The 18,477-nt window shown below is 36.6% G+C and overlaps 1 protein-coding gene across 1 annotated transcript in view; it reads right to left on the bottom strand.

Annotated features, from left to right (window-relative positions):
- The window catches only part of Ncor1 (nuclear receptor corepressor 1), a 98,048-nt gene that overhangs the window by 18,834 nt on the left and 60,737 nt on the right, over positions 1–18,477 (bottom strand). Inside the window, exons 11-17 of the mRNA XM_055594005.1 lie at positions 17,776–17,866; positions 12,968–13,146; positions 11,741–11,795; positions 10,430–10,531; positions 7,773–7,897; positions 2,141–2,352; positions 546–608 (exon numbers count right to left, since the gene is read on the bottom strand). Coding sequence (XP_055449980.1) covers positions 546–608; positions 2,141–2,352; positions 7,773–7,897; positions 10,430–10,531; positions 11,741–11,795; positions 12,968–13,146; positions 17,776–17,866 — 827 coding nt within the window. The remainder of the gene's footprint in view (positions 1–545; positions 609–2,140; positions 2,353–7,772; positions 7,898–10,429; positions 10,532–11,740; positions 11,796–12,967; positions 13,147–17,775; positions 17,867–18,477) is intronic.

Here is an 18,477-nt window from a genome sequence, read left to right as displayed (position 1 = left end):
TGAGAGAATCATAAATTCTTCAAACATATGTATCTTCAACTACACTGGAGCTAATTATCATATATATTCTTAAATTTGCTTCAAAGTTCTATTTACCTTTCTAGAAAACTTTTTGAGGGTATAGACGGGTCTTGTTACACAGCCTAGATTGACCTGAACCTAAGTAACCAATGTTGAGCTGGTCTGTGTGTGCGTGTTCTGTACTGGCACTCAGGTGTGCACATTGTGTGTTTGGGGTTTCTTTACCTCCTTATAAGTCTGAACACATGTGCATTCCTGATGTCCACAGAACCCAGAAGAGAGAATTGGATCCCCTGAATACTGGAATTACATAGGATTATGAGGCACCATGTGGGTGCTGGGAACTGAAACTTGGTCCTTTGGAAGACTAAGCAATACTCTGAGCAGTCTCTCATTTCAACTAATTGTAATTTGCTTCAGAAGCAAAATTTTAGTTTGATTTCATTCATTACCAATCTTAAAAATAAAGAAGAAAAAAAAAAAGCAAATATTAAGTTCAAACTTCACACACTGTTGTATATTACCTTTTTTAGCAACTTCCATTTCTTCTTCTGTCCATCTCGAGGTCTCAACAGGCTCAGTAGAAACTGAAATAAAGAGAAAACTCAGGAAAAAGAAATCCAAATTTGAACTATCCCTTCAAAAAATCAGGTAACTGATAGCTTATTTTTCTTGTATAAAATTAGACAGTAAGAGCCTTTTAAGACGAAAAAATTCCACACTTAGTGTCAAGGTCTTTCTCAATATTCTCTGGTGTTCAACCTTTGTCCACATGTGTGGTGAAAGAAAGTCCACCTCTCAGCTTAACAAACCTCTCTTCTCTGCTCCTAAAATGACCAAGGAGCACAGAGCCTCTCCTTCCTGAGCCACCAGAATCATCTTTCTATATAACCTAAACAGGGCACTCAGTTATTAAAAGCCCTCTGCAAGCTCTCTACTTTGCAGTGAAGGAAGAAACAATTCAAGAGAAAACAAGTCCACCATGATGTGGCCTGGCCCATTTTCATCCTCTCAGTTACTTGGATACAATGCATCATGTTTGCCATTTGCACGATATGCATTGTTTTTCCTACCTCATTTTGTGGTGAATCATAGATAGGAGCACTTCATCACTAATAAAATCCTTTCAAAGAATAATGTGACAATATTTAAATATATATACATATATACATATATACATATAGTTATATTCTTCAGCCCAGTATGTCTTGCCTAAATATTTATTCCTTAATTTAGCAGAAAGTATTTAGTGTAGGACATTACAGTGCTGTCCATACTGGTTTAAAAAGGAGGAAAGACGCAGTCTAACCACTCAGCAGTAGGGAAATATTTATGTAAGTCATGCTTCAGAAGCAAAGTATTAATACAGCATAGGCATTTAAAGAATGAATAGAAATTATGAATACTTTGAAATTATAAAGCAGGGGGGTAGAGAGATGGCTTAGAAGGTAAGAGCAGTAACTGCTCTTACAGAGGACAGGGGTTTAATTCCTCACAGCTACATGGCAGCTCATAACTGTCTTTAAGGTTCTAGGGAATCCAACACCCTTTTGTGTTTTCCAAAAGTAGGAGAATGCACATAGTACATTGACATGCAGGTAAAATACCCATACATATAATAAAAATAATCTCTAAAAAATTCCTAAAGACAGGAGGAATACAGTGACATTACAGAACTGTTCGTTAAAATCTTTTTTTTTTTTTTTTAAACTATAGAACTGGACCAGCAAGATTGCTCAGCAGATAAAGACACCTATGCTGTAACCCTGCCAACCTGAGTTCAATCATGAAAACAGTCCTTGGACTTCTGTACGTCCATTCACACAGACACATGCACATACATAAATAAAATTTTAATGTGAAAAATAGAAAATATCTATGTTATATGCCAAATAAAAAGTTATAGAATAAAGTGGTATATTAACTAATGAAAGAAAAGCTACATTGTAACTACTATTCTTTTTCAAAAGAATTTTACTTTCAAATTTACTAAATTAAAGAGCAGACTTTAAGATCACTTCCTGGATATCAATACGGGCAGGCCCTGCCCTACTTTACCATCACTCAAACCGAACCCTGACACGATTACACCCTGCACAAAGCAACCTCTTCTACTAACTGGGCTCTGGTGGTGGCAGCTGTGGAGGGGGATCTTCAGTGGCTGCAGCAGCAGCACTAGCAGCTGCAGCTTCACTAGTCATGGACCTGGTGATCCGACCCTTCCGGCGCCCCTGGCTGTTAGCAGTCTTCCGACCCCTCGGAGTGGCCTGCTCCCTCTCCTCAGTTTCTTCTGTTGTGCCTTCTGTTCTGTCCTTTTCCTTGGTTGTTTCTCTACAAACAAAAACAAATAAAAGCTTTTCTAATTTAAAAGTAAAGATACAGCCAGGAAGATTCTTTGAATAGAAACTGTATGCATTTATCCAATCTTTTACTTTTGAAACTTTCAGGAAAAATTCTATCATGGAAGATTTTTCAACAGCTTTGACTAATTCAAGACACTTCAGAAAACTTGCATCACATATTAATAGACATAAATTTTAAACACATTACATATTAATTAACTTAAAAACCAAGAACCCATAAGAAAATATCAAATGACAGTAGAACTACCTAGACCTGGAGCAGCAGAAGAAACACTTTAGCAAAGGCAAAGGTCTCAGATTTTTTTCTTTGGCTTAAATTCTGTTGAAGTTTATTCTATACAATGAAGTTAAAACAGATAAAACTTCCTGACAGATGCCTATTCTGTAGTAATAATCCACAATACAATTTTATGAAACCAGAGTCAGTGTTCAGAGCTATTTCCATAAGTGATAATGTACAACAAAGCAGTATGGCTTCAGGGTTGTTAAGTCAGGTTCTCTGAGTTCTGTGACTTGCATAACCTGGAAAAAGTTACCTTGCCTCTGTGAACCTCGGTTCTCCTGTAAGGTAAGGACAGTAGTAATATATTTCACAGAGTGATTGCAAGTATTAAAGAAGGTAATAAGATGCCTAGAATATCATATATTATTATTATTATTAAAAAAAATTCTCTCAATCTGTAAAGAATTTCTTACACTATTAAGTACTTAATAAAACTTAATTCATGGTGAATATTACTAAGAGTATTATTATTATAAGAAATATCTGACTATCTGAATGCCATTCTCTGTACTACTGATGACACTTGTTATATTTAAAAATATCTGAAAATAGTTACAGTACTTTGTAGCTGAAAGGATTTAGATGGATGTGAATATGTTCAAACACATACAAAGAATGAGTATGTGTATTTTTTAAAGTACACACCTGCAAGACTCAGTTATTAGTGGCAGATACTGTTTATTTTCACAATTTAAGTATGTCAAGTAAAAGCCAGTTGAGGCTAATAAAGCTATAGATCTCTCCCAATATATGCATGCTTCAAGAATGACTCTATCACAGTGTAAGTTAGAAAGGCACAGAGTTAACTCTGCCATAGCAATGAGCCACTCCAAAGATGAGCATGCTGGATCCTCTTGTAATCCAGTACTTGGGAGGCTTGAGTCAAGAAGATCTTGAGTTCAAGGCCAGCCTGTGCTACAAACTAATGGCCGTCATAAAAATAAATAAGCAGCAGAAATAGGTAGGACATGCCTTTAACCGCAGCATTCAGAGGACAGAGAGGCAGGCAGATTCTGTGGACCAGCATGGTCTACATAGTAAATTCCAGAACAGCCATGGCTATGTAGGACTCCGTCTCAAAAGCAGAAAAATAAATAAGTAGATAATAAATGAACAAACTACTCATCCTATTCTCCTCCCTACCTATCCAGACAAGCTCACCATCTTCTGAATGAAATGTAACGTGTCAGCTTTTGCTAATGTTCTACCTAATAAATCCAAAGGCAATCTACGTTCCACTTCTTCCCTTCAGTCTAATGAAGTCATTGCCTTGTTCTCAGTGCAGCTGTTCATATGGGTACTACTACCACTTTAGCTATGAGCTCCTCACCTTGCTAGTCACCCATGTCTGTGTCTTCAAACAAGTCTCCATGTTCTGCTCTTTCTGCATTTTCAAGCTTTTGCTTTAAATCCTGCTTGTTATCTTGCCTCCTTAATTACAAACTACCTGAAAATAGGACATATCCTATGTATCTTTTTCATCCTAAGACCTAAATCACATACTATTACCTATGAGTGTATATACTCAGTGTATACTGAGTAACTTAAATAGAGTCACCTTCAAGTGGTTTTACAAAAAAGTAAATCAAACAAAAATATATTAAAAAAATACATTTCTTTATGAAAAGAAGCACAGACTATATGGTCCAAAAATGTTGACCCTACATCAAAAAACATAATTTTGTTTTTGTTTCTCTATAAGTATCTTAAGGTAAAAAAGCAAGAATGCCTGACTCTTAGTTCATATTTTATTTATTCATGTGAATGTGTTCAACCTGCATGGATTACTGTCTATGAACCATGTGTATTCCTGGTACAGGAAAATGACAGAAGAGGGCATCAGATCCCCTGGGACTGAAGTTACAAAATTTCTGAGCTACCATGTGGGTGCTGGGAATAAAATGTGAGTCCTCTGCAAGAGCAGCCAGTGTTGGTAACTGCTGATCCTATCCAGTCCATTTTCTTTCAGAACCATACAAGTGACTTACATGATATTAAATGGCAGAAACAAAACAAAGGCAAAATTTATTTCCACAAAGTCTATGTAAATAGCACAATAAAGACTTTTACAGGCACAAACTTCTATAATATGCAATGGCCAAGATAAATCTCAAAAATGCATTCTTCTACTTGTGCTAAGTAAAAGAAGTCATACAGACTACACATTTGGTGGAGTCTGGCCTTTAAATGTCCGGCAAAAGTTTAAGTGTTAAAGACTTGGTCCTAAATGATGCTGTTTAGAAGTGCTGGAGCTTTAAAGAGATAGAACTCAGTAGGTCTTTCTGTCACTGGTGCCATGAAGGAAATATTGAAAGATCTCTTTTTCTCTCTCTTTATTCCCTTTCTTACTTCCTTTGAATGACTAATAGAACCAATCTTATCAGACTGATACTTTTAAAGTTATAAGACAAAAGCAAACATTTTCTTATTTCTAAGCTGATTATGAGGTGTTTTAATAGTGAAGGAAAGCTGGTTCCATTTATACTTAGTTCTAGAACACTATTAATCAGAAACTAAGAATGGGTGCCTGACTAAAAAGAAACCTAAGAAAGCTGAGTGGTGGTGATGTACACCTTTAATTCTAGTATTCAGAAGGCACACAGGCGTATCTCTTTTGAGTTTGAGGACGGCCTGGTCTATAGAATGAGTTCCCAGGCAGCCAGGGCGACACAGAGAACCCTTCTCAAAAATTAAAAAAAGAAAAAAGACAAAAGACTGTATCGTCATTACACATGAGTACACAGGTGTGTTTAACCATATCAGCACACACATAGGTGACTGCTGAACAGACGTCTCACACCAGCACAAACACTGAAATGGGTGAGTTTTAGTCACTGGGGAAAACAACTTGGCTCCTAAAGCTTCTTCCCCAGGCTGCTCTTATGAGAATATAAAAGCACCAACACTGACAGCAACTGATCAGAAAAAAACAACAGTTATACATTAGATTTTGGCTTTCTTTTCCCAGTTTTTCATAATGAAAAATAATTATTACTATGAACAAGAAAACACAAAAAACAACATAAAATCAGTAAGTATGTATACATAGATTTAAAACTATTACTTTCTCAGCATCATTATACTATCTAGAGGCTGAAAAAGAAACTTGAAGATTTTCCCAAATCAAAGACTAAATTACACTCAGAATATCTTGGTGATAACTATAAACTATTGCAGCATATAGCTTAGAATAGCAGAATCTGAACCAGCCATGATTGAGGTCCGGTAATTCCAGCACTAACAAGAGAAAGGCAGAAGAACTGCCACAAGTTTGAGGGAAACCTTGTCTAAATAGTAAGTTTCAGACCAGCCAAAGAAAGCTACACATCAAGACCCTATGTTTTATACATATAAAGGGTCTGTGTGCATGTGTGCATGCATGCATAAAGTAACATCCCTGGCAAATAGGGCCATTAAGTCAAACATTCAGTTTACTAAAATATTCCATTTCTTTATTTTTTTTTTTTTTAAATCCTTTTTTCTGTTTGGTTGGTTGGTCAGTAGTTTTTCAAGACAGGGTTTCTCTGTGTAGCCTTGGCTGGAACTCATTCTGAAAAACAGGCTGGCCTTAAACTGATAGAGATCCACCTACCTCTACCTCCCAAGTATTAGGATTAAAGGTGTACACCTCCACCATCTGGCTAATATTACATTTCTTTTTTTTTTTTTTTTTTCTCCTCTCCCTTTTTTTTATGTTAATTGCAGCTTATTCACTTTGTATCCCAGCTGTAGCCCCTTTCCTTATTCCCTCCCAATGCCACCCTCCCTCATCTCCTCCCATGGCCCTCTCCAAGTCCACTGATAGGGGAAGTCCTCCTCCCCTTCCATCTGACCCTCACCTATCAGGTCTCATCAGGATTGGCTGCATTGTCTTCCTCTGTGACCTGGTAAGACTGCTTCCCCCTAAGGGGGAGGTGATCAAAGAGCCAGCCACTGAGCTCTAGTAGAGACAGCTCCTGTTTCCCTTACCAGGGAACCCACTTGGACACTGAGCCGCCATGGGCTACATCTGTGCAGGGGTTCTAGGTTAACTCCATACATGGCCCTTGGTTGGGAGTATCAGTCTTAGAAAAGACCCCAGGGCCCAGATTTGTTGTTTCTGTTGCTCTCCTTGTGAAGCTCCTGTCCCCTCCAGGTCTTTCTATCTCCTCTTTCTTTCATAAAATTCTCTGCACTCTGCCCAAAGTATGGCTATGAGTTTCAGCATCTGCTTTGATACCCTGCTCGGTAGAGTCTTTCAGAGGTCCCCTCTGTGGTAGGCTCCTGTCCTGTTCCCTGTTTTCTCCCCCTTCTGATGTCTTTCCCGTTTGCATTTCTGAGTGAGGATTGATTGTCTTACCCGGGGTCCTCCTTATTTCTTAGCTTCTTTAGGTGTACAGATTTTAGTATGTTTATCCTATATTATGTGTCTAATATCCATTTATAAGTGAGTATATACCATGTGTGTCTTTCTGCTTCTGGGATACCTCACTCAAGATGATCTTTTTTAGTTCCCACCATTTGTATGCAAATTTCATGATTTCCTTGTTTTTAATTGCTGAGTAGTATTCCACTGTGTAAATGTACCACATTTTCTGTATCCATTCCTTCACTGAGGGACATCTGGGTTGTTTCCAGATTCTGGCTATTATGAATAGAGCTGCCACGAACATGGCTGAGCAAATGTCCTTGTTATGTACTTGAGCATATTTTGAATATATGCCTAGGAGTGGTATAGCTGGATCTTAAGGTAACACTATTCCTATTTGTCTGAGAAAGTGCCAGATTGATTTCCAAAGTGGCTGTACCAGTTTACATTCCCACCAGCAGTGGAGGAGGGTTCCCCTTTCTCCAAATCCTCTCCAGCATGTATTGTCACTTGAGTTTTTGATCTTAGCCATTCTGATGGGTGTAAGGTGAAATCTCAGAGTTGTTTTGATTTGCATTTCCCTAATGACTAAGGACGCTGAGCATTAAGTGTTTCTCTGTCATTATTAATCATGCCAAGAAACTGATAATTAAACCATATATATTCCCATGAACTCTTACCACATCTTTTACACCTCTACTAAATGCAATTTCAGATCTGAAAATAATTATAACACATATCTAACTGCTCAACTCACTTAGAATCTTCCTTCTCATCTTTTTCTTCATCATCCTTCTTCTCTTCTTCCTTTTTCTCTGTTTTTTCTGCTTTATCCTCTTCTTTTTCTTCTACTTTTTCTTCTTGTGAGGGACGGGTAATCTGCTGCTAGAACAAAGCATTATTTATGAGATACAAAAGTAAATCATTCTTCTAACTGTATTACAAATTATAATATTCACTCAAAACAATATTAAGTGGGAAATCCCATTTACAATAGATGGGGGATGACACAAAAAAATAAACCAAATAAGGAAAATGAAGGAAACTCTACAATGAAAATGTTAACATAGTACAAACAAAACTAGAAAAACCTTCTGTTTTCAAAGATTGTACAAATTAATAGGTAAAAATGCAATGTTAATGACAAAATTCCATCAAAACTCCAATGAGGTTTTTTTGTTCTGTTTGGTTTTGGTTTTTTTTTTTTTTTTTGAGACAGGGTTTCTATGTATAGCCCTAACGATCCTCCAAATCACTCTGCAGACCAGGCTGGCTTCATACTCAGAGAGTTGGCTGCCTCTGCCTCCAGACTGCTGGGAAATGAAGGTGTTTACCACTGCCCAAGTCCAAATGATATTCTTTATAAAGGAAGAATAGAAAATCTTACATACAGTTTATATGAAAACACAAAAGGCCAAATGAGAATGCCAGAAGTTTCAAAATCTGAGCTCAAATTATACAACAGAGCCACAGTAACAAAAATTCACATGTGAACCAATAAAATATAGAGCCCAAATTCATAGAACCTACCACCACTTAATTTTTAACAAAGGTGTCAGTTTGTTCAGAGTCAACAGAGCAATTTTCATTCAGCTGGGCATGTCATCCTAGCATGAAATAAGATGCTCACTACAGATGAACGAGCAAGATAAGATTTAAGTTGGAAAAGTAAAAGGAATCTGTACTCAGTGTGAATACTGCCTGGGCAACCTGAGAGCAGTGCCAAGCAACAACTGAGGTAGACTCCTCACTGCGGTATCTCACTGTATCCCGAACACCTACATATACATTGTGACGCCCAAAATCCTCAAATCATGTCAGGTGGTGGCGGCATACATCTTTATTCCCAGGACTCAGGGCGTAGAGGCAGGTGGATCTCTGTTCTAGTTCAAGCCTCGCCTGGTCTACAGAGTAGGTTACAATACAGCTAGAGCTACACAGAGAAATACTGTCTCAAAAACAAACAAAAATTTTTAAATAAAAAATAAAACAAAACAAAATACGTTAATAAAATAGTGAAATTAATAAATTCCTCCATTTGGTAGACACTTTGAGTTGTCTAGGAACAAAACTGAGTAATTTGACAGTGTAAAGGGGGCAGAAAAAAATGCATGCAGCAAACAGGCACGTTTTCTTTTAAAAGGTACTCAGGAAATAAACTAAAAATCTCTTAAGCCTATCTTGTCATAATATATTAATAATTGATGCCTTTTAAGAAACTAAATTTTAGATTAACTTTCCAGAGAGTGAAAGCTATCCATCAACTAAATACACAATGGTGAGGGCAGTAAAGACAACAGCAGCTTCTATTTATTGAGCACTCCTTCCGTACTTTCCAATGTACTCTGAAGACTTTGCCAACACAGAGTTTCCACAACAAATAAACATCACTGTTATCACCACAGATGCAAAAACCAAGGTTCTAAGTACAAATTTATAGAACATGTAAACATATAAAGCTCTTGGCATTATACTCAAAAGCATTCTTCCTAACTATTGGTAACTTAACAGTTTAGAGAAAAAATACTTCCAACTTCAAAATTACTAAATGATAAATGTTTCTGAATACTTTCAGAGATCAGAATATACTAATGTAAAGGTAGGAAAAAATAGTATCAACACTTGTTCTATGGATTTATACTTAGAACCAGGGTTTTTGCATTTATGGGTGACAACAGTGATGTTTATCTGTTAGTATCATTATGGAAACTGTGTGTGTTAGCAAAATCATGAGAAAGGAAACTAAGTGTTATTTAATAGTGACATGTCTGGCAGCAACAGTCACAAACAGTCAACATAAAAATTCTAACTGCATGTTATTTTCATGGTGACATACTTACTAGGTGTGTTGAGAGTTACAGCATATCCAAACAAAACAAATTCTTCCTTCTTTACGATGATGATAATAAAGATTTGTGTGTGGATGAGTCTATTTTTCTGTGTATACAGGTGCTCCCAAGGACACCAGAAAAGTGTAGATATCAGGTACCCTGAGTCAGAGTCACAGGCAGTTGTGAGCCACCTGAAACAGGGTGCTAGAAGCCAAACTCTATCCTCTGCAAGAGCATTAAGTGCTCTTACATGAAATAATATTACTAGTTGGCCTTTTATTTTTAATGTGTGTTTCTGTATGTGTTTCTGTGTGTGTAGACATGTACATGATAGTACAGATGCCCATGGAGGTAGGCAGAGGGATCCAATCTTCCAGAGTTAGTCTTAATGCGTGGATGTAAGCAGGCACATGTGGGTGCTGACAATAAAACAATATAACTCTGTAAGAACAGTTTGTACTCTTAACCTCTCTCCAACCCAAGCATATTTTTAATTGTGGATTGCAAGTAAGACCTGTCTGAATATTCTTTTGTTTTCATATGTCCAGCAACTTTGAAACATTTCTTTAGTAAAGTAACATACCTGATTTCTGCCTCTGCGTTTTCCATAATTCCTTCTCACTAGGGCTTTATAATTCTCATTTTTCTTGGTTAAATAGTAATATAAAACACAGTCAGGCACACTCTGTAATAAAAAAAAAATTTAATTTTTTTAATACAAATATTTAAGCATTTTTATATTTCCTGTATTCATTTCATGTTCAAATATAAAGTATTTTTAAAATTTTTTTCTAGTGTAACCAAATCATAAATTAAAAACAAAACCACATGGCCATAAGTTTAAGCATATCTAGGCTAGAAAGTCAACAGGGAACTACTATACAGAATATCTACAGTTGCCTTAATCCAAATTATGCTAAAGATACAAAGCTCCAACAGAAATGTACTCTTACTAACTAGCAATACATTCTCTTGCTACTATATAAGTAAGAACTCAAAAAACATTAAAGCTACTTGACTAAAAATACAGAGAGAGAGAGAGAGAGAGAGAGAGAGAGAGAGAGAGAGAGAGAAAGGAAATCAGGATGGCTCCCCTCCCAGACCCGCCAGAGGCTATCTCTGTGCAGCCCTGGCTATCCTGGAACTCTCCGCTGCCTCCCAAGTGCTAGCATTAAGGGTGTGCACCACCACCTTTCAACCAGGACTATTTTAACCAGAGAGCTAATGACTATAAAAAAAACTCAACATAAAAAATGTATTCTTTGGGAAAAGACATTAGATCATTTTTGACAAATGATGAAAATTGCTTTTGGTTCTCTGTTAAAAACTACATTTTTGGGCCTGAAGAGATGATTCAACGGTTAAGAGCATTGTCTGTTCTTCCAGATGTCCTGAGTTCAATTACCAGAAACTACATGGTGGCTCACAACTGGGATCTGATGCCATCTGGCCTGCAGGTGTGCATGCAGATTGAGCACTCATATACATAAAATAAAGAAATGAATACTAAGAAAGGAAAACTTTGTTTTGTTTTGTTTTGTTTTTTCCTAGACAGGGTTCTCTGTGCTGCTCTGGCTGTCCTATCGCTTGCACTGCAGACCTGGATGTTCTTGAACTCAGAGATTCTCCTGCCTCTGCCTCCAGAGTACACCACTATTGCCAGGAACTTAACATATTTCTTTAAAGACTTCTGTTTCTTCTGTTTCAAGACATGGTCTCAACCATGTAGTTGTGGCTGGCTAGCCTAGAACACACTATGTAGACCAGGGCAGCCTTTTGTCTCTCGCATGCTGAGTTTAAAGGCAAGTACCTCCACTGATGCTTGTTAGAACACAAAAATATCTAAAGACACCACAAGCCAAAAAGACCTCCCTCCATGTAAGCTTTCTCATACCTTCCTTTCCAAGTAGGATGCAATCAGGCCAAAGTTTTTCGGATGCTGGATAAACCTGTGTTTAAAAACAAAAACAGTATTAATGTACATCACTCGTCCCTAAAGAGGATTTCTATAACATCCTAGATTTGCCCCCAGAGGCTCAGAAAACCAAAGGAGAGGGATGCATAAAAGATGTAAGAGACAGAGATGGAAAGGAATGCTGTGAAATGCTGTCTTCCAGAGAGGATATCACCACTGTACTCATAAACTCAAAAGTATAAGACCTGTGCCATATCAAGTCCCTTCCACATTCCAGCATGGAAGGAACAGGGGCTCTTGAGACCCAATCCCAGTTGAGTAGCTACTGGCATTTAATGGAAGGAAAGCTATTTTTCTTCTGTTAAGTAATTAATTAACAGTGCTTTAGTAAATAACCTCATGGCCAACTCATTAGGTCATAATTGTTTTAAAACAAACCTGAAAGTAGAAAGTAGATTTGTTAGGAAGAAGTTAAGAGGAAGATGAGGATAATAAAAAGGAATGGGTAAATATAAAATTATATGCATTCATAAAATTATCCAAGATAAATATAAATATTAAGAATATATACACATTCAAATGTTTTAACAAAATAAGAAAAAACAGGAAGAATTATGTCCAGCCTAATTCAAAGTGACTCGTCACTTCCCACTAACAACCATACAATCACTAGAGAATTGTTAAATGGCAGTTTTCAAAGGGAAGATTTAAATTCCATTCCCTTTGTTTGTTTTTTGAGACAGAGTCTCACTATGTAGCCCTGGTTGTCCTGAAACATACTATGTAGACCAGGCTGGCACCAAAATCAAAAGTCCACCTGCCTCTGCCTCTGTCTCTGGAGTGCTGGTATTAAATGCATGCACCACCACACTCTGTTGATTCTAAATTTTTAAAGGGAACTGCTTACTTGAATCTATGATTATTGTAAGGCACAGAAATCTATCTTATAACAACCTCCCAAAAGTAGTCTGAATAGTACCCAAGGTTAGGAATCTTTTTTAAAACGACTCTAAGTGTCCATTTCTTATCTGTTAACCATTATCCCACCTACAAATTTCAAAGATAATAAATTTATCTATTTTTCACAGTATCTACTCCAATGCCAAATTGGAATAAAAGTTTTGTAGAAATAGTTCACTCTCAAGTAAATACCAAACAATTTTACTAACAAACTTTTATTAAAGAATAATTTAACAGTTAAATTACTTGTCCTTGAAGATCTCCTTTTCATGGTCAGTCCAAACATTCATGAACTGCCTATCTTTATAAACCTTCATAGGATCCTCCATAAGCCCATTCATATTGATGAACTTGACCCTTCTTTGCTCTGCATCAAACATCATAGGTGGAATCACAGAAAGCTGCCGCATTTGTTTCTCATTATTCTGCAAAAAATAAATGCAGTTTAGTTAGGATAACATTTAAATTAGAAACTTTAAAATGCTATAGACTTTTAACAGTTAAAAAAGTAACTGTAACTTAATAACAATAATGCCATTTATCACAGCATGTCATATGATTACTTATTTCTAACACATTTACATTGAATTATATAAATTACACAGACAAGAGAATTCATCAACTGAAAAAAAAATCTACTACTTTTGCATTAGTTTTGTTGGGGTTTTTTTGTTGTTGTTATTTGTTTTCCTGTCTTTTCTTTCTTTATTGAACAGACCTCCATTCTGCAGTCCAGGCCAACTCTATAGCTCAGGCTGGCCTCAGATTTGCTGCAATCCGCCTGCCACACCCCTCAATGCTGAGATGGGTTATAAGTATGAGCTACCACTACTGGCTTATCCTTTACTTTTCTGAGAATCTCTTAATGAGATTGATGTTAGGAAAATAACAAAAGTTTAGATCTATAAGATACAAAATAATATAATGATGAAGCACTCATTTAGTGAAACATTTAGCTATTGCATTGTATATATAATATATAGTCTCATTTAAATACTAATCTCAACATCATTTTAATTTTTTTAAGATTTAGTTTATTATGTATAGTGTTCTGCCTGCACGTACACCTGACCACCGAAGAGGGAACCAGATCTCACTATAGATGGTTAGGAGCCACCAGGTGGTTGAACTCAGAGGACTTCTGGAAGAGCAAACAGTGCACTTAACCTCTGAGCCATCTCTCCAGCCCCTTAAAAATGTTTATTTATCTTTATGTGCCTTGGTGTGTCTGTGTGAGGGGGTCAGATCTCCTGCGACTGGAGTTACAGACAGTTGTGAACTGCTATGTATGTCCTGGGAATTGAAATCTGTTCCTCTGGAAGAACAGTCAGCGCTCTTAACCACTAGACCACCTCTCCAGCCCTTTTTTTTTTTTTTTTTTTTTTAAACCTTTGCATTAAGACAAGTTGTCCATGAATGTTGAAGCCACAGACCATCTTTGGGAGTTTTCCCAATTCATTCAGATAAGGTCTATCACCTGAACCCACAGCTTGCCTAAAGCAGGTTAGTCTTGCCAAGTGCCCTTTTAGCACTACCTGGCATTTACAGAGTCTGATCATCAACTTATTCACTGAGGCGTCTCCTCAGCCATTCATCATCGTTGTACAGAAAACAATCTTTAGCATCATTCCAGAGAGAGAAACAAGCAACAAAGGTATTAAGGTCTTAAGGTCACTGACCTAAAATTATTTAATTCACATATTAAATACCAGCTAAATTATATAATACATTAAAATTTTAAAATTTTTATCATTGCAATTTAAGGTGGTTTAATCTATCACATACGACTTTCCCCAAAGTACAAATTAAGATTTTTATAAACACAAGCTTGCATTTTTTTAAAAAGTGCTTATAAAACTATAGTACTTAATTAAATATATGAAGGGTTTTTTTTCCCCCTAAAAATATTCCCAAATTGTTAAGGTTTTACTAAGTGTCTAGTTTCAGGATATTCTTTCAACCAGTTAGAAGACCACTGTTTAGAATTGGCACATTAGCTTGAAATCATTCAACTAATAATCAACTTGGGAATGCTTTCATGTGTACGCTAATAGAATCCAGAGTAAAGGAAGCACAGAAATTTAATGCAGATTTAGTCAGTAGAGAAATTATGGCTAGAAATTTCAAAAGTCAACCATGCATTTTCCAGGTTATTGTAAAAGCAATATAGAATAATGGTTGTGTTTAAGGTAAGTATATTACTTGCACCAAGAGCATGCAGGATTATATGCATTATGTACATGGGATTTCAGGAAACATTCCAAATATAACTGAAACACATTGCAGAAAAAAAAGTGTATCTCTCATATCATCGACAGAAATGATGCTAAGGTGCTTAATAACACTGTTGGAGAACTAAAAAGGACTGAGAACAACTGATCATTATGTAACAATGCGTGGAAATATGTGCCTCGTAAAGTGTGGGCGCATCTCTGTGGCTGATTATTACAACCCTTCCTGAAAGGAAACACTTTCCAAAAGATAAAATGACACTTCAGATCTTCTTAAAAAAACATTATCAGAAGTGAGAAAGGAGGACAAAAGCAATGGCACAAGTCTATTTTAATTGGTACAATGTCCTGAGAATTGAGACAGAACATAAAAGCAATCTATGACTTTCTACCTCCTTCATGGCTCGAGTGACAAGGAGTCACACATAAGTTATAGGAGCATGACACACAATGAACAGGTATAATGAACACTTTAAAACATGTACCAATTCAAATATACACTCCATATCAACAGGCTACTTTCACATCCCAGAAAAGAATTCATACAAACTGCTTCTAAATATAGATTAAATAAATACAGGCAGTATGTATGGACTAATTAACATCTTTTCTCTTCTCACTAGTAATTTAACTTGATAAGATTGAGAAACTTAATAGTTCACTCCATCACTTGAATCTCAATGCCTAAAGCAAAGGTCAGCTTGTAATAGGGACCTGTAAAAATATGTTATGAAAAGTAGACTTGATCCAATGGACAGAGGAAAGAACACGGGACTCTGGAACAAGATGCACTAGGATGGCCACCTGGTTCTGCTACCCACAGCAATGTGGTCTTAGTTTCTAAATTTGTAAAACAAAGGCAGGTAGAACTTCTCCTTTATATTTTATTTTAGTGAGATAATATATATAATTTACTTATCATAGCAATTTTAAATACCAGGTCCATTCTTCAACACAGTAAACTTAATAGTAATCTACAACTTGAATCAAAAGTCACAAAAAAAGTGCTGGTAAATTAGTAAAGACTAAGGTGGATAGGTTCATGACATTTATTATTTATTTTTATTTTATGTGCAGTAGTATTTAGCCTGAATGTACATCTGTGTGAAGGTGTCATATCTCCAGAAACTGGAGTTTCAGACAGTTGTGAGCTGCCATGTGCATGCTGGGAATTGAACCCTGGTCCTCTGGAAGAGCATACAGTGCTTGTAACTGTTGAAAAATCTCTCCAGCTCCATATACTATTTTTCACTTGTTAATGTGCTGAAAACACGTAGGCATAGATTTTACATGCCTGATTTCTAAACACTTCAGACTAAAACTACCTTACTTAAGTTTTCAAATGAAGCATTACCTAGATACTTACGTCTTCAAAGAACTCTACACTTAGAAGCTTATATATAATCATGCATCTAAATATTTATACAAAGCATTTATTTTTTAAAATACACAACTATAAATAATTATCCTTAGGGGAAAACCACAGCAAACATAACTTTAAAATTTTTGAATCACAATTTCAGAAACTCTGCATTATAACATCAAGAAAAAGTAGACAGCTTTGGCAGTTTTTCATTTAAAAAAAAAAAAAAAAGACTACTGTTATTTTGAGACAAGAGTTTCCTGTATCTATATCCCAGGCTACACTTGACAACTCCCGATTTTTTTTTTTCCTGGTGTCTCTACAGAGATCACCCTTCCTCTGCCTCCCACATGACGGTATTAAAAGCTTGTGCCACCATGTCCAGCTATAATCCTCATTTTTTTTATTGTTTTAGTTTTGTTTTTCTGAGACAAAGTAGTCCTGGCTGACCCAGAACTTGCATGTAGACCAGCTCAAAGAGATCAACCTAATTCCATCTATGGGATTAAAGGAATGCACTAAAGCAGAGGGTTTTTTGGTTTGTTTAAACTATGTGTAGAGGTGTGTGTGAATGTGAGTACAGGTGCCCTCTCAGGGTCAGAAACATCACATCTCCTGGAACTGGAATTATATACAGTTGTGAGCAACCCAATCTGTGTGCTGAGAACCAAACTCAGGTCCTCTGGAAGATTAGCAAGTGTACTTAACCACTGAGGCATCTCTCCAGCCCTATCACTGGGTTAGTTTTTCCAATCCCACAGTGGTCATTTTTCCTGAAATTTTGCTTAGTGTTACTATCTTTGCTTGGGACAATTTCCCTATATGCAGATTATTCTGATGCAGTTACCACTAGTTAATATTCTACACCCTTTGGACAACATACTGCAACCTACAAAGCAGAAGCTTCTTCACTACTAGAGGAAACGGAACCAATAGCTCAGTATATCATGGAAGGCTCTTTCTAGTCCTCTTACTTATCACTTCCACACTCAGCCCATCCATCTTGCCCACTCTATCTTCTAGTCTCATTTCTCAGCAGTCCTATACATGCCTACCACAGGCACCCTAATATGCACCCTTAGTTTAGTTTTTGTGTTTTGAGAAAGGGTTTCTCTGTGTAATCCTGGCCATCCTGGAACTTAGCTCTGCAGACCAAGTTGGCCTTGAATGCACAAAGATCTACCAGCCTTGGCTCCCAAGTGCCAGGATTAAAGAGGAACACCACCACCTCCCAGCCCTCAGAGCTACTTCCCAGGTCTCCTTGCTGACAAAACAATTTTTGTAAAATCTTAATCACATTTACTTAAAACCATAAGTGGTTGACCTTAGTCTCTGGAATAGGTCAAACACTATTACCTAAAGTATTCTCTTTTACATACGGATAAACCTTTACCCTCTGGGCTACAGGGCTGAAATGCTTAATAATAGAAGAATTAACTTGAATTAATCAGATGTCTTACCTCCTGCTCAGAAAGACCATCAATAATTTCAGAAATTTCATGCTCACTCCTAGCAATGGTGGCTGAAAGACCAGCTCCCCTCTGACCAACTCTAAATATGGAGAAGAAATATGAATATATTTAAACGCTTTTTATGAAGACATAACAAATTAGTAGATACTAGAATTACATAGACCAGGCTGGCCTCAAAGTCACGGAATCTGTCTGCCTCTGTTTCCCAAGTGCTAGACCAAAGCATGCACCACCAATGTCTGGCTTAAAGGGAGACTTTTAATATATTTTGTATTCATTCTTTTAAACTTTTTTTACATACACAACTTGATCACATCCACCTCCATTTCCTCTTGCCATTCACACTCATTAGTGATTTTCTGCTTATGTTTTTTTGTGTAATCCACTGAATCCAATTAGTGTTATCTGTTGGAATGTTGACTGATCATGTACAAGCCTTGTGCGTGTAACCAGAGCTTCTTAAGTTCATTAGTACAATATCTAAATTATGTCTATGAGACAGACATAGAAACAGGACTTTTTTGTATGACACGTCCGTAATGCAGGTGAGCCTTAATGTGTGCAGATGCATACAGCACACCAAAGTTGTTGGGTGTCTTCCTCTGTCACTCTTTATTAAATGAGATTTTTTTTTTAAAACAACAAGAAAGAAAGAAAGAAAGAAAGAAAGAAAGAAAGAAAGAAAGAAAG

Source organism: Psammomys obesus, unplaced genomic scaffold (genome assembly GCF_907164565.1).
Source record: "Psammomys obesus unplaced genomic scaffold, mPsaObe1.curated_primary_1811, whole genome shotgun sequence".
Lineage (NCBI taxonomy): Eukaryota > Metazoa > Chordata > Mammalia > Rodentia > Muridae > Psammomys > Psammomys obesus.
This window is presented reverse-complemented; position numbering and strand designations above follow the sequence as displayed.